Source organism: Gekko japonicus, unplaced genomic scaffold, assembly GCF_001447785.1.
Source record: "Gekko japonicus isolate JY-2015 unplaced genomic scaffold, Gekko_japonicus_V1.1 scaffold291, whole genome shotgun sequence".
Classification (NCBI taxonomy): Eukaryota; Metazoa; Chordata; class Lepidosauria; order Squamata; family Gekkonidae; genus Gekko; species Gekko japonicus.
In genome coordinates this window covers 710,259-726,302 of record NW_015175978.1, presented here as the reverse complement: position 1 = coordinate 726,302, position 16,044 = coordinate 710,259, and the positions used below count along the sequence as shown (strand labels likewise).

Here is a 16,044-nt window from a genome sequence, read left to right as displayed (position 1 = left end):
ATATATATATATATAAAGCAAGGGAGTATGCATTGTTCAAATACTTTTTACAGTCATAAAATTTAGTTAAAATTTTCCTAAATAAACACTTAACAGTCTTTGGAGCTTAAAACACAATACATTTATCTCCTATATGATTTCTATATTAACCAACTGGTTTTGAGAAAATTAGAATACCGATAATTATTAAAATAAGTTTTACTTCCAAGAATCTCCTCCAAATTTGTTAAGATGGGATACCGACGTTCCAAAAAAAAAAAAAAGCTGGGCCGGCTGTGCATTCTTGGTGTTGAAACCACCCTGGGTTTCGAAGGGCGTGGATTAGAACAGGCCTCCCCCGGGGAAAGGTGTGCTGAACGTGATACCGGAGACCCAGTGTGGTGTAAGGGTTAGAGTGCTGTACTAGAATCTGGGGGGCTGTTGTTGTGCAGTCGCACGGTCGAGTCCGACTCTTTGCGACCCCACGGACCACATATTGTTAAATATTCATGGCACGTTGTCCCCGACAAGGCAATTTTGCTTGCACTCTTAGGACCTAAACCGGAAGGTACATATTAGTTCCAGTATGTACAGCTACTTCTGACACAAGGCCAGATAGATTTGTGGCCGCATGGTGTGCCATTCAAATCCATATTGGAACATTCCAATTTTGGTCCTATTTTATTTATTGTTAATTGCCTTACAAGTGTTACAGGGACTCTGGTGCTTGTTGTATTTTGCACATTGTCCCCGACAATGTGTATTTTGCACATTGTTGTATTTTGCACATTGTCCCCGACAAGGCAATTTTACTTGCACTTTTAGGACCTAAACTGGAAGGTACATATTAGTTCCAGTATGTACAGCTACTTCTGACACAAGGCCAGATAGATTTGTGGCCCCAAATAGAAACCTTTTGGTGTGCCATTCAATTCCATATTGGAACATTCCAATTTTGGTCCTATTTTATTTATTGTTGATTGCCTTGCAAGTGTTACAGGGACTCTGTTGCTTGTTGCATTTTGCACTGTTCGACCTCTGAAGAAGGCTCTCGTGAGCTGAAACGCGTCAGGTCATATACGGTCCTTTTTTTGTGTGTATTTGTAACTTTGAACATTTTATTAGGCGTTATTTGGGCCCCTAATAGGTTTTTATATGTCTTTGTAATAAATACTCTTTTGTACACTTACTTACGTTTTTAACTTTTGGCCCTCAATAACTTTTCTAAACTTCCTTTGGAGGTTTGTGCTTGGTCGGTTTAGATTTTCTCCCCTCTTTTTTGGGGCACGCCACGCCAGGCCCTCCTGTCTTCCGCCGTCCTCTGAAGTTTGCTCAACTTCATGTTCGTTGCATCTATGACACTGTCTAACCATCTCATCCTTTGCCGTCCCCGTCTTCTTTGACCTTCAGTCTTTCCCAGCATCAGGGTCTTCTTCTCCAGGGAGTGCTCCCTTCTCATTGGGTGGCCAAAGTATTTGAGCTTCAGTTTCATTATATGGCCTTCCAGGGAACAGTCAGGGTTGATTTCCTTTGGGATCCACTGATCTGATCTCCTTGCAGTCCAAGGGACTCTCAAGAGTCTTCTCCAGCACATAACCTGGGTTCAAATCCCCATTTGTGCCACATGGAAACCCGCTGGGTGACATTGGGCCAGTCACACTATCTCAGCCTAAACCTACCTCACAGGGTTGTTGTGAGGATAAACTGGAGGAGAGGAGAGCAACGTAAGCCACCTTGGGTCCCCCCAGGGAGAAAGGCGTGGTACAAATGAAATAAATAAATGATAATCGGATTGCTGCAGGAGGAGGTGCGCGGCGGGGAGTCAGGGGTGGCGGGTGCGAGGCTGCCAGGAGGTGCTCTGAGCCTGGGGGATTGGGGAGGGGGAGGGCTGTGCTCGTCCCTACGCCCGGAGAGGGTGGGTAATCTGTCCAGGGTCAGGGTAGAGGTTACTGGCAGAGCTGCTGGCCCATCCGATGGCAGCTGCCTGCCCTGTGCGGAGGGGAAAACAAGACCTCCCTTTTCGGCCTCTGAGGTGGGGTTTACACAGACAAAGGCCGCCGGCACTTCTGCAGGCACTAATCCTGTTAGGGAGGGAGAGTGTGTGAAGGGTCCCGGAGGGCTACGGCCACTGAGGAACTCTGCTCTGATCTTTGGCTTCCGAGGCAGGAGGAGGTGCCCCGAAGGATTCTGGGAAGGGCTGGAACAGAGGCCCTGCTCAGAGGTTCCGGCACCTTCCCTCGGAGGAAAGGCTGAAGACTCCGGGCCCTTTCAGTTTAGAAAAGAGACAACCAAGGGGAGGATAGGATAGAGGTTTCTAAAATGATGCATGGGGTGGAGTGTGTTGACCAAGAGGACTTTTTCTCCCTCTCCCGAAAGACTAGAACTCGAGGGCATCCAACGAAGCTGATGGGCAGTAGGTTCGGGACGGACAAAAGGAAAGACAACTTGACAGAACAATTGATCAAAACGTATGGGATTAGCTGCCAGAGGATGTAGTGAGGGCCACAGGAATAAACAGCTTTATTTATTTATTTATTTATTTATTTAATAATTTTGATTTGTATCCCGCAGGGGTCGTTTTATAGAAAAACAGCTAGGGGGACTCATTAGCATAACTCATTAGCATATGCCACACCCCCTGACATCACCGGAAGTGTGTCATGAGGCCACACCCCCGGACATCACCGGAAGTGTGTCATAAGGCCACACACCCCGCCCCCAACGGTCCCGGCCGCCGCCGCCGGCCTTGCAGCTCCACTGCCAAGCCCCATGAGGGGCCCGGCGGTGGACCTGCAAGGCCAGCGGGAGTGCGAGGAAGCCCCACGAAGGCCCTCCCTGGCCCCAGGCAGGCAGGGATGGGGAGAGGCAGGGAGGAAGCAACTTACCCTCCCTCTTCTCCTGCCTCCTCCTGGCTGAATGAGGGCCAGAAGCAGGGGGCGGGGCTTCGTCATGTGCCCCGCCCCCTGTACATCACCGGGGGAACTGCGATTCCCCCCGAAATGACCTCTGGTATCCCGCCTAGCCACAGAACAGGCTCAAAAGGGGATTAGAAAGATTCGCGGAGGAGAGGTCTTATCAGTGGCTACTAGCCGTGGTAACTAGAAGGAACCTCCATGTTCCGAGGCAGTAAACCTCTGAATCTCTGTGCCAGGAGGCAACATCAGGGGAAGGCCTCGGCCTCTGTGCCCTGCGGTTAGCCCTCCAGAGGAACTGGTGGGTCACTCTGTGAGGGAGGATGCTGGACTGGATGGACCCTCGCTGGTCTGATAACAGCAGGGCTCTTCTGATGTTCTTATGAAGGCCTCAGCCTCTCTGCCCTGTTGCTGGCCCTCCAGAGGAACTGGTTGGCCCTTGTGTGAGGCAGGATGCTGGACTAGATGGACCCTCACTGGTCTGATCCAGCAGGGCTCTTCTGATGTTCTTATGAAGGCCTCAGCCTCTCTGCCCTGTTGCTGGCCCTCCAGAGGAACTGGTTGGCCCTTGTGTGAGGCAGGATGCTGGACTAGATGGACCCTCACTGGTCTGATCCAGCAGGGCTCTTCTGATGTTCTTATGAAGGCCTCAGCCTCTCTGCCCTGTTGCTGGCCCTCCAGAGGAACTGGTTGGCCCTTGTGTGAGGCAGGATGCTGGACTAGATGGACCCTCACTGGTCTGATCCAGCAGGGCTCTTCTGATGTTCTTATGAAGGCCTCAGCCTCTCTGCCCTGTTGCTGGCCCTCCAGAGGAACTGGTTGGCCCTTGTGTGAGGCAGGATGCTGGACTAGATGGACCCTCACTGGTCTGATCCAGCAGGGCTCTTCTGATGTTCTTATGAAGGCCTCAGCCTCTCTGCCCTGTTGCTGGCCCTCCAGAGGAACTGGTTGGCCCTTGTGTGAGGCAGGATGCTGGACTAGATGGACCCTCACTGGTCTGATCCAGCAGGGCTCTTCTGGTGTTCTTATGGAGGCCTTGGCTGTTGTTGGTTCTCCAGAGGAACTGGTTGGTCACTGGGTGAGACATGAGGCTGAAGTGAATGGACCATTGGTCTGATCCAGCAGGGCTCTTCTGATGTCTTCTGGATGGACCACTGGTCTGATCCTGCGGGGCTGCTCTTATGTTCTTATAATGACCACGTCAGCTAATGAATGAAGGCTGGCCTCACTTGGCAGATGAGTCTGTACCCTGGCTTGCACCTCAGTAGAACAGCTCCTACGTTAAGTAGACCAGAACTTTTTTATACCCGTTGCAACCACCAAAAATCACCTCTTTCTGCAGTAAGCAGTGAAAACAGGCAGGACTTTGTTCAGACGGCTGGGGATGGAGTATCTCTTGCGCTAACTTGTTTGCAACGAGTGGAAGAGAACAGTTACGCTTTAGGTGACTGGTGTCTGTTTCGGTGGCCCATGAACAGCCACAGTTCTCATTGGTGGTCCGAAGAGCAGGCTTTTAACCAAGGGATTCGACCTTTTCAGCTCTTTACATGCTTTGCTCCTAGCTTGAGGACTGTTTTATGCTTCTCATCTTGGGAAGCCAAGTATTCTTCGATGTTGTTTGCATGCCCCAGCTTGGTTTTGTGTGGCTTGCTTTAGTATGGATTATTTATTTTATTTTTATTTTATTGTTTATATTCTTATTGTATTCTTCTCTTTATTCTTAACGTAGTGGTCTTTATGGCTTTATTTAATTGTTTTGTGAGCAGGAGAGGGGCTTTAGCCTTCTGGCTTCTTGGCCATAACCCTCCACAGACTGGCACATCTCCTTGGAGAGGGGGCATATGCATTTGCCGAATTAACTTGCTGTAAGCATGCGCGGCTTAATTCAAAGCTGGACCCCAGAGGTTAACACGGGTGCACTGGAATACTTCCTTATTCATTTTAAACTTTCATATGCCACTTTTCTAGAAGAGATTGGATTTATACCCCGCCCTTCACTACCCAAGGGAGTCTCAGAGCGGCCTACAAACTCCTTCCCCTTCCCCTCCCCACAACAGACACCCTGTGAGGTAGGCGGGGCTGAGAGAGCTCTGGCAGAAACTGCTCTTTTTCAAAGACAGCTCTTATCAGAACTACGGCTTGCCCAAGTTCATCCAGCAGGTGCAAGTGGAGGAGTGGGGGATCAAACCCGGTCCTCCCAGATTAGAGTCCGCGCCCTTAACCAGTACACCAAACTGGGTTTCAGAGTTTACCGGGTGTCTTACAGATATAAAATCACAGTATGAGGATCCCCAAGACCTGACCTGGACAGCCCGGGGTAGTCCGATCTCATCAGATTTTGCAAGTCGGCCCTGGTTAGTACTTGCATGGAAGACCACCATGGACGATCAGGGTTGCTATGCAGAGGCAGGCAGTGGCAAACCACCTTTGTAAATCTTTTGCCCTGGCCTAGATGGCCCAGGCTGGCCTGATCTCATCAGGACTTGGAAGGTGAGCAGCGGCAGCAGCAGAAGAGATTGGAGTTATACCCCTTGCCCTTCACTCGGAGTCTCAGAGTGGTTTACGACCGGCCTTCCATTCCTCTCCCCACAACAGACACCCTGTGAGGTAGGCGGGGCTGAGAGAGCTCTCCCGAGGACTGCTCTGGAGAGAACAGCTCTGAGAGAACTTGTGACTGACCCAAGGTCACCCAGCTGGCTTCATGTGGAGGAGTCGGGAATCAAACCCGGTTCTCCCAGAGTAGAGTCTGCCGCTTGAGCCACTACAACAAAGTGGCTCTCAAAGTATAATCATCCCAAGACCTGACCTGGATGGCCGAGGCTAGACCAATCTCTTCCCATCTTGGAAGCTAAGCAGGGTCGGCCCCGGTTGGTCCTTGGAGGGGAGACCACCAAGAAATCCCAGGGGTGCTACGCAGAGGCAGGACGTCTCTTGCTTTGAAAACCTTGCGATGGGTTGCCACAGGTCGGCTGTGAGTGGATGGCACTCCCCCCCACCCCACTGTAATCATCCCAAACGAAAACCTGTCAGGAGTTTATCAACTCACATATCTCCCCCTGACCCTTCCTCATATCACGCTGACGTCACCAACCACCACGTTTTAGCAAGTGATCTTTAGGGGGAAACACGACACCATCCCAAGGCAAAGTCCAGTAGAACTTTAGCTGTTGTAGATGTCCCGGGCTCTGTGGCCGTGGTCTTGGCACTGTAGGACCTGACGTTTCGCCAGCAGCTGTGACTGGCATCCTCAGAGGTATAACACAGGAAGAGGGAGTACTCTTTGTGTCAAGGCGAGAAGAAAAACGGTAGGCAGGTAATTTCTATCTACTCAGGAAGGTGGGGGTAGGGCTGAGTCATTTATCTTGTAAGATAGCCCAGGCTGTGAAAACATGCTAACTGAGGAGCTTTCCTGAGGAGGTTCTTTTGTATATGGGTTGTTTCCTGAGGAGGCTCTTTTGCATGTGGATTGGCTGTTGAAATTCTAATCTTATCTGTAGTGCTGTTGTCAGATGTAGTACTATTGTCAGATGTGGGGCCAATAGAACTGTTTCTTTTGGGGGGGAGTTGCAGCTTTGGGAGGCAGGTACTGTACCCCAAGTAGCTGGTTCCCCCCCCCCCCCCCGGGCTGCTGCTGGGGCCTGCAGCAAGTCTTGGAGGAATTGGGCCAACTGGAGTTACACCGAGGAAATCAGAGCAGCTGACTCCCTGCGGGCCAGTCTTGGTAACCCGTCTCATCTCAGCCAGTGGCAAAAGTCACTCCCGCTTGCCGGCGGTAGAAAGTGCCAGCCGGTTGCAGCTGATATTTGGTGACCTCGTAAGGGTTTTCAAAGCAAGAGATGGGGGAGGGTCTCTCCCGTCCAATACCAGCCGAGGCCGACTCTGCTTAACGGCCAAGATCTTTTTTTTTCTTTTCTGTTTATTTATAAAATTTCCATATACAAATACATAAGTAAATTGTCGGATCATTCAATAAATTACATTTGAGTCTGATTTTTAACATTTTTATCTATCCATTTATACCATCTTGACCATGTTTTCAAAAAAGTTTCTTCTCCTTCTCCTTGAATTAACAAGCTTAATTTATCCATCTCTGCTAAATTAAACAATTTCAAACTTATTTCTTCCCTACTGGGAGTTTTTCCAGATTTCCAATATTTGGCCAAAAGTATTCTGACAGATGTTGTTATAAGCACCACTAAGTAGGCATCACAATGACTAAGATTTTCCGGCATCATATTAAACAAATATATTTCTGGATTTAAATTCAAATAAATATTCAACATTTCCCAAATTATTATAAGAACATAAGAGATGCCAATGTTGGATCAGGCCAAAGGCCCATCCAGTCCAACACTCTGTATCACACAGTGGCCAGAAATACCAGTGCCATCAGGAGGTCCACCAGTGAGGCCAGGACATTAGAAGCCCTCCCACTGTTGACTCCCCCCCCCCAAGCACCAAGATGACAGAGCATCACTTGCCCCAGAGTCCCTATCTATACCTTGTGGCTAATAGCCACTGATGGACCTCTGCTCCATATGCTTATCTAATTCCCTCTTATAAGAACATAAGAACAACAATGTTGGATCAGGCCAAAGGCCCATCCAGTCCAACACTCTGTATCACACAGTGGCCAGAAATACCAGTGCCATCAGGAGGTCCACCAGTGGGGCCAGGACACTAGAAGCCCTCCCACTGTTGACCCCCCCAAGCACCAAGATGACAGAGCATCACTTGCCCCAGAGTCCCTATAGAAGAAGAAGAAGAGATTGGATTTATACCCCGCCCTTCACTACCCAAAGGTGTCTAAGAGCGGCTTACAAACTCCTTTCCCTTCCCCTCCCCACAACAGACACCCTGTGAGGTAGATCTGTACTTTCTCCCAAAACCTTTGAATTTTTACACAATTTACGCCACCACATGTGATAAAATGAACCTACATTTAACGGCCAAGATCTGATGAGATTGGGTAGCCTGGGCCATCCGGGTTATGGTAGATGAACAGAGCTGCTTTGATCAATATGGGTAGCCGTGTTTGTCTGTTGTAGTAGAAAAGAGCAAAAGTCCAGGAGCCCCTAAAAGGCTAACAAAATTTGGGGCAGGGGAGGAGCTTTCATGAATCTTCGGATACCAGAGGTGAACATAACAACATAAGAGAAGCCAGTGCTGGATCAGGCCAATGGCCCATCCAGTCCAACACTCTGTGGCCCACAGTGGCCAAAGATACCAGGTGCCATCAGGAGGTCCAGTAGTGGGACCAGGACACTAGAAGCCCTCCCACTGTTGCCTTCCCCCCCAAGCACCAAGAATACAGAGCATCCCTTGCCCCAGACCGAGAGTTCCTATCTATACCTTGTGGCTAAGAGCCACTGATGGACCTCTGCTCCGTATGCTTATCTAATTCCCTCTTATAAGAACATAAGCGAAGCCAATGTTGGATCAGGCCAAAGGTCCATCCACTCCAACACTCTGTGTCACACAGTGGCCAAAAATACCAGGGGCCATCAGGAGGTCCAGCAGTGGGGCCAGGACACTAGGAGCCCTCCTACTGTTGCCCCCCCCCCAAAGCTCTAAGAAGACAGAGCATCCCTTGCCCCAGACCAAGAGTTCCTATCTATACCTTGTGGCTAAGAGCCATTGATGGACTTCTGCTCCAGATATTTATCCAGTTCACCCTTGCAGCCGTCCATTCTTATAGCCGCCGCCACCTCCTATGGCAGTGAATTCTGTGTGTAACTCATTCTTTGGGTGAAGAAGGACTTTTATCCGTTCTAACTCGACTGCTAAGCAATTTCATGGAGTGCCCACGAGTTCTTGTCTTGTGCACTCTGTCAAATACTCCATAACTTGACAGTTGGCGGCAAATATGGAGTAGAAGGCCAAGTCCTGGAAGATGCTTGGGAGAAATTGGCGTGGTGGGGTGGGGGAAACCTTTACCCTATGAATTTTTGCCTGGCATGCAAGGACACAGGCATGCTCGGATAGGGAAAAAGTAGGTAGCAGTTGTAATCCCCGAGAAGCAGAAAAGGCCCTCTGCGCATCCTCAGAGGTGGTCTTGGCACCACATTTTTTTTTGGGGGGGAGACCTGGCCGTGAAAACCTTGCATTATAGAGAAAAGGGTCGCAGAAGGTTGAAGGCTGGGGTTGCCAACTCCAGGTTGGAAAGGTCTTGGTGATTGGGGGTGTGTGTGGACCCTGGAGAGGACAGGGTTTGGGGAGGGGAGGGGACCGAGCAGGGTCTAATGCCAGAGAGTTCACCTTCCAGTTTGGTGTAGTGGTGAAGTGCGCGGACTCTAATATGGGAGAACTGGGTTTGATTCCCCACTCCTCCACTTGCAGCTGCCGGATGACCTTGGGCAAGCCATAGTTCTCTCAGAGCTGTTTTCTCAAGGGCAGTTCTGGAAAGAGCTCTCTCAGCCCCACCTACCTCCCAGGGTGTCTGTTGTGGGGAGGAGGAGAAGAAGAGAAGAGATTAGATTTGTGCTCCACCCTTCACTACGTGAAGGTGTCTCAGAGTGGCTTACAAACTCCTTCCCCTCCCCACAACAGACACCCTGTGAGGTAGGTGGGCCTGACAGAGCTCTGACAGAAGCTGCTCTTTTTCAAGGACAGCTCTTATCAGAACTACGGCTTGCCCAAGGTCATCCAGCCAGGGGCAAATGGAGGAGTGGGGGAATCAAACCCGGTTCTCCCAGATTAAAGGCCGCGCACTTCACCACTACACCAAACTGGCTCTGAAGAGGGGGGAGGAGGAGGAGGAGGAGGAGATTGGATCTATACCCCATGGCCCTTCACTACCCAAAGGAGTCTCAGAGCGGCTCCTTTCCCTTCCCCTCCCCACAACAGAAACCCTGTGAGGTGGGTGGGGCTGAGAGAACACTTTCCAGTTTGTGTCAAACTGCTCTTTTGCAAGGACAGCTCTTATCAGAACTACGGCTTGCCCAAGGTCATCCAGCAGCTGCAAGTGGCGGAGTGGGGAATCAAACCCGGTTCTCCCAGGTTAGAGTCCGCGCACTTCACCACTGCACCAAAGGAGGTTGTAAGCCGCTCTGAGACTCTGAGTGAAGGGCAGGGTATAAACCCAATCTCCTCTTTTTCTTCCAAGGCAGCCATACCCTCCCAGGTCACTGATCTCGGTAGTCCGGAGATCAGTTGGTAATCTCCAGGTACCACCTGGAGGTTGGCAACTGATAATGGGGGGTTTGGGGGGCAGCCAGCAGGTCTGTAAGACGCCCCTCACTCCGAGGCTAAGAAAACAGGGGCGTCTGAAAGGCCCCCCAGGATTTGCGAGCTGCAAGACTGGCCCCCCACCATGCACGGGATTGGCCGCAGCAGCCGCCGCCGTTAACTGCAGCCCCGTGTCCGTGGCCGCGCGTCACGTGAGAACGGGGGCGGGCCCGACCTGCCCGGCCGCACCTGGAGGGCCCGGCCCGGGGGCTGTGCGGCGAGGGCAGGTGGCTGGCGCGGCGGCGGCGGGGGCGTCGTAATCGGAGCTGCCAGCTGGCGCCCCCTCCGCCGGGGAGGGGGGCTGGCCCGACCGACCCCCCCTCCCCACCGGTTCCCATGGCGACCCTCATTTTGGGCTGCTAATCGGGCCGGGCGTCCTGCCTGCTCGCGCGCGCGCAAGGCTGCCCGGACTCTGCCCTGCAGTGGGAACCCGGGGACCGCGCTGCCGTTGCCAACCTCCAGGTGCCGCCTGGGGCCAGCGCCGGATTAAGGCCAAGGGGTGCTCTATGCACCCCCCCCCCCCCCCACGCTGCCGCCCCTCGGCCCGTCCCTCGCTTAACCGGCCAGGCAGGAAAATTCAGCAAGTGCTGAAGGTTGAAATAGGAGATTTAAAAAAATAAAAAAATCAGTTCTCTTCCGGCCCCAGGGCCTGTATGCAAGATCAACTTTAAAAATTGCCTTGATTTATCTAACATTAAGGTGCGGTAAGCAAAATAAGCAAGGCAACCCCACCAATGCTCCCTCTAGGCTGTGGAGTCTTGTGAGCAAAAAATTCTACTTTGTGAGCTCCTGGCGTTAAAGCTGTGAGCGAGCCATTTGGCTGCTGCCTAAGTTAGTTTGCTCTGGAGCCCTCCTCCCTGAGCGAAGACGAAAATGTGGGAGCCGGAGGCTCAAAGAACTGTGAGCGAGCTCATGCTAACTCAGCTTAGAGGGAACACCGATTACCCCACCCCTCTCTGGCAGTGTTCCCTCTAAGCTCGCTCACCGTTTCTTAGCCTCCGGCTCACACGTTGTTGTCTTCGCTCGGGAAGGGAGGGCTCCAGTGCGAACTAATTTATGCAGTAGCCAGATTTCTCGGTCACCACTTTAATGCCGGTAGCTCACAAGGTAGGATTTTTGCTCACAAGACTCCAGAGCTTAGAGGGAGCATTGCTCTCTGGTACCCCCCCCCCTCCTTCCATGCAGGAAACACATGCTTATTTTGCTGAATGGTTAACCCAGGACTGTTTGGAGCACACCCAGATTCTGAGCTGATCTCCGGACTGCAGCGATCAGCTCCCCTGGAGATAAAGGTGACAGTCTCCAGGGGGTGGCTGGAGAACTCCTGCTTTTACAATTGATCTCCAGGCAAAAGAGTCCGGTTCCTGAAACTTAGAGGAGCAGTTCCTGGGTGGAACAGGCTTCCTCGGGAGGCGGTGGGCTCTCCTCCTTTGGAGGTTTCAAGCAGAGGCTAGATGGCCATCGGACAGCCATCCCCCACTGCCTGGTCTTGAACCCGGGACCTTCTGCATGCCAAGCAGAGGCTCATCCCCTCCTCGTTTGTCTAGGTTGTGGAAGGGGGGGTCTGCAAAGGGGGAGATGCGCCTCCCCATGGCCAATGCTCCCTCTAAGCTGTGGAGTCTTGTGAGCAAAGATTCTACTTTGTGAGCTCCTGGCATTAAAGTTGTCAGCGAGCGATTTGGCTGCTGCGTAAATCAGTTTTCTCCGGAGCCCTCCTTCCTGAGCCGAGGCAAAAATGTGAGAGCTAGAAGCTAAAAAACTGTGAGCTGGCTCACCCTATCTCAGCTTAGAGGGAACACTGCCCACCGCACACTCATGCGGGGCTGCTGTTGTAGTTCAAGCTGGTTCGCAGATCACAAGCGGCTTCTTCTGGCCAAGGTTAGCCCAAGCAGCTGCACAGCCCAACCCTCCCTGTCGGAAAGGCAGGTCGACGGGGTCAGGGTTGTATCCTTGGTGATGCATCCAGGCCTTTTCCTTGGATTTGCAGCTTTCGGTGTTTTTTTAAGAAGTCAGCTTCTGTCAGATAAAAGGGAGGAAAATGCGCCTGCGGTATTCCGGCGGGTTGCTTAGCACCAAGTAAACCCAGTCGAGTTCCGGCTTTCTGGCCAATTTAGTTTCCGAGGGTAGTCGTGTTGGCCCGCAGTAGTACCTTAAAGAGCCAGTCTGGTGTGGTGGTTAGGAGCGCGGACTCTAATCTGGGAGAACCGGGTTTGATTCCTCACTCCTCCACATGCAGCTGCTGGTGTGACCTTGGGTCAGTCACAAGTTCTCTCAGAGCTGTTCTCTCAAGGGCAGTCCCTCCGTAGAGCTCTCTCAGCCCCAACCACCTCACAGGCAGTGTTCCCTCTAGGCTGAATTAGTGCTAGGCTAGTTCACCGTTTCTTAGCCTCCGGCGCACACATTTTTGTCTCTGCTCAGAAAGGAGGGCTCCAGAGCAAAACTGATTTATGCCATAGCCAAACTGCTCACTCAGAGCTTTAATGGCCAGTAGCTCACAAAGCAGAATTTTTGCTCACAAGACTCCACAGCTTAGACGGAGTATTTTCTGCTTGGAATGTAGAAGGTTCCAGGTTCAGTCCTTGCAGCATCTCCAGCTAAAAGGACGGGGCAGCAGGTGGTGTGAAAGACCGCTGTCTGAAGCCCTGGAGGGCAGCTGCTGGTCTGAGTAGACAACACTGACCTTGACGTATGGAGGGTCTGATTCAGCAGAAGGCAGATTCATGTGTTCCGTGTGTTCCAAATGGGACGACCTCTGTTGAGGAATGGGTCCGTGACTCAGTGGCAGAGCATCTGCCTGGCATGCAGAAGGTCCCAGGTTCAATCCCCATCATCTCCAGTTGAAAGAACCAAATAGTAACTGATGAGAAGGACCCCCGCCGGAGACCCTGGAGAGCGGCTGCCAGCCTGAGTTGACAATATTGACCTTGATGTACCCAGGGGTCACTTAGTAGAAAAAGAGGCGCAGGAGCTCATTAGCATAATTTATTAGCATAACTCATTTGCATACGACACACCCCCTGACATCACCAGAAGTGTGTCAGAAGGCAACACCCACCACTCAGGCACCACTGGACAGTTTTGGATTGCTAGCTATTGGGGGGGGGGTGCAGATCTGCCCTCGCAGAGGAGGGAGAGCTTGTACCTGAATAAAACTTGGTCTTAAAGGTGCCACTGGACGGTTTTGGATTGCTAGCTATTGGGGGGGCGCAGATCTGTCCTCACAGAGGAGGGAGAGCTTGTACCTGAATAAAACTTGGTCTTAAAGGTGCCACTGGACTCTTTTGGATTGCTAGCTATGGGGGGGGGGAACGCGCAGATCTGCCCTCACAGAGGAGGGAGAGCTTGTACCTGAAGGCGGGCCAGGGGTGGGGCTCTGCAATTTACTTGGCTGCTTCTTGCTCTGACTGAGGGCTGCTGGGAGCAGGGGGCGGGGCTTGTTGCATGTGCCCGCCCCCTGGGCTCCTTCCTGCCGGAGCTCCGCTCCTGTGCGCTCCCGCAGGAAATGACCCCTGGATGTACCAAAGATCTGATAGTATAAAAGCAGCTTCATGTGTTCTCGGTAGCAACAGCAGCAGCAACCGTAGCCCTGATAGGAACTCTGCCGAGGGGCTCCTCTCCCCAAACTGCAATGGGGCTGGGATGCTGCTCCCCCCTTTCCCCTCCCTCCCGCCCCACTGTCCTCTTGTCTCATGTTATCCCCTGACCCTGCTCTTCCCCCCTCCTTGCCCGCCACGATCACAGAGACTAACCGGACTTTCCTATGTTCTCGCAGGGGGCAGATGGTCTGTCGGAGCCTGAAGGCGTCGCTCTCAAGCGCGTGGCCGTGGTGGAAGATTTCTTCGACATCATCTACTCGATGCACGTGGAGAGCTCTGCGGAGCCTGGGAAAGCGCCCAAGCACGCTGGGCAGAAGAAGACCTACCGGGCGGTGAGGCCGCGTGTTAATCTCAGCCGGAGGCGGGAGGAACGGGGGTCCTGTCTCCTGCGTGGAGGAAGGGTGCAAAAGCAGGCCGGAAAGGGGGAGGGGGGCACAAGTGGAAGGGTAGGGGGCTGTGGCAAATGGGCTCTGGGGAGGGGGAGGCGCCGGGACTTCGGAGCAGAGACACGGGCCCACGCTAACACGAGAGGAAACGCTTCCTTCATAAGGAAGAACGGCTTTCTACAGTGCGCGCGTCGCCTATGGAACAGACTGTTACGGTAGACCAGTGCTTGTGATTAATACTGCATGTCTGGGCATTCAAGTGATCACTTGTAGCGGTTGGTTATACCACTACAGTGGGGCCAGTGTTACGATTATCCCCGTTTCGCAGGCGGAGGGTGGCAAAACTGAGGCCCCAAGGGCAGACACTTGCCAAAGGTCACCTACAGGGTTCATATGCCACTGATAAAATTTGAACTGGAAAGAAGGCACGGCCAGTAAGAACCTCATAAGAGCGTAAGAGAAGCCCATGTTGGATCAGGCCAATGGCCCATCCAGTCTAACACTCTGTGTCACACACAGTGGCCAAAAACACCAGGGGCCATCGGGAGGTCCATCAGTGGGGCCAGGACACTAGAAGCCATCCGACTGTTGCACCCCCCAAAAGCACCAAGAATACAGAACATCCCTCACCCCCAGACCAAGAGTTCCTATCTATACCTTGTGGCTAAGAGCCACTGATGGACCTCTGCTCCATATGTTTATCCAGTTCCTTCTTATAAGAACATAAGAGAAACCGATGTTGGATCAGGCCAGTGGCCCCTCCAGTCCAACACTCTGTGTCACACGGTGGCCAGAAATACCAGGTGCCATCAGGAGGTCCACCAGTGGGGCCAGGACATTAGAAGCCCTCCCACTGTTGACTCCTCCCAAGCACCAAGAAGACAGAGCATCACTTGCCCCAGAGCCCCTCTCTATACCTTGTGGCTAATAGCCACTGATGGACCTCTACTCCATATGCTTATCCAATTCCCTCTTGAAGCCGTCCATGCTTGTAGCCGCCACTACCTCCTGTGGCAGTGGATTCCACGTGTTAATCACTCTTTGGGTGGAGAAGGACTTCCTTTTATCCGTTCTAACCCGACTGCTCGGCAGTTTCGTGGAGCGCCCAGGAGTTGCTTGGCATGCAGATCTCAGGTTCAATCCCTGGCATCTCCAGTGGCCCGGCATCTCTGGAAGTGGAATAAATGCTTCAGATAAATAAATAAGAAATAAGCTACCTGTGTAGCCTGGAGATCAGTTGTCATTCTGGGGGTCTCCAGTCCCCACCTGGAGGATGGCAACCCCAGTGCCACCTGAAGAGATGACCTGCTATTGAAGCAGACAGTATCCCTGACAATGACAAGTGCTTTCCAAGCCCCCCCCCCCCCCCCTCCCCTGCCTCTCTTCGGCTGTCCTGATTTCAGTGACATTCGAAGGGCCAGAGACAGATCGGCCCCCAAGGGCTCCCCAGGAGGAGGAGGAGGAGAGTTGTGCTTCAGCTGCTGCGCCGTCCCCATTCCCTGCTGCAAGCGCAGCCTGGGTTTAAAAAAAAATAAATCTCAGGGCTTGGAATGGCTCCCCTGGCTCTGCTGCCATTCTGGTTTCTTCCCGGGCTTCCAAGGAGCTGGGTAAAGTCGGGCGGGAGGGGAGGGGAAGGTGGAGAGGAGGACTCCTTCCTCGGCCGTCTTCGGTCAGCGTTCCGCTTTTGCACCGGCTTCCTGTATCTGCTTGCAAAACCGCAGGAGCCCCCTCTGTCAGCAACCTGGCCTTTGCTGCTGCTGCTGCTGGAGTTCCGGGCGGGGAGGGGGGGGTGCCGATTGTGTGCAGCTGCGGACTCTGCCTGGCAGGGGGTGGGGGGAGGGCGGCATCTCTGCCTCGGAGCCCGGGGGCTGCAGCGCTGGCCTGCCGGCCTGTCCCTTCCCCAGCTGGGCTCTGTTTGCCGCTGGCCTCCTTCCCAGGGAGCGG

At 52.7% G+C, this 16,044-nt stretch overlaps 1 protein-coding gene across 1 annotated transcript in view; it reads left to right on the top strand.

Annotated features, from left to right (window-relative positions):
• Positions 1–16,044, top strand: part of NOL4L (nucleolar protein 4-like) — a 198,080-nt gene that overhangs the window by 60,183 nt on the left and 121,853 nt on the right. The window contains exon 2 of the mRNA XM_015426171.1: positions 13,891–14,046. Within this exon, the coding sequence (XP_015281657.1) occupies positions 13,891–14,046 (156 nt within the window). The remainder of the gene's footprint in view (positions 1–13,890; positions 14,047–16,044) is intronic.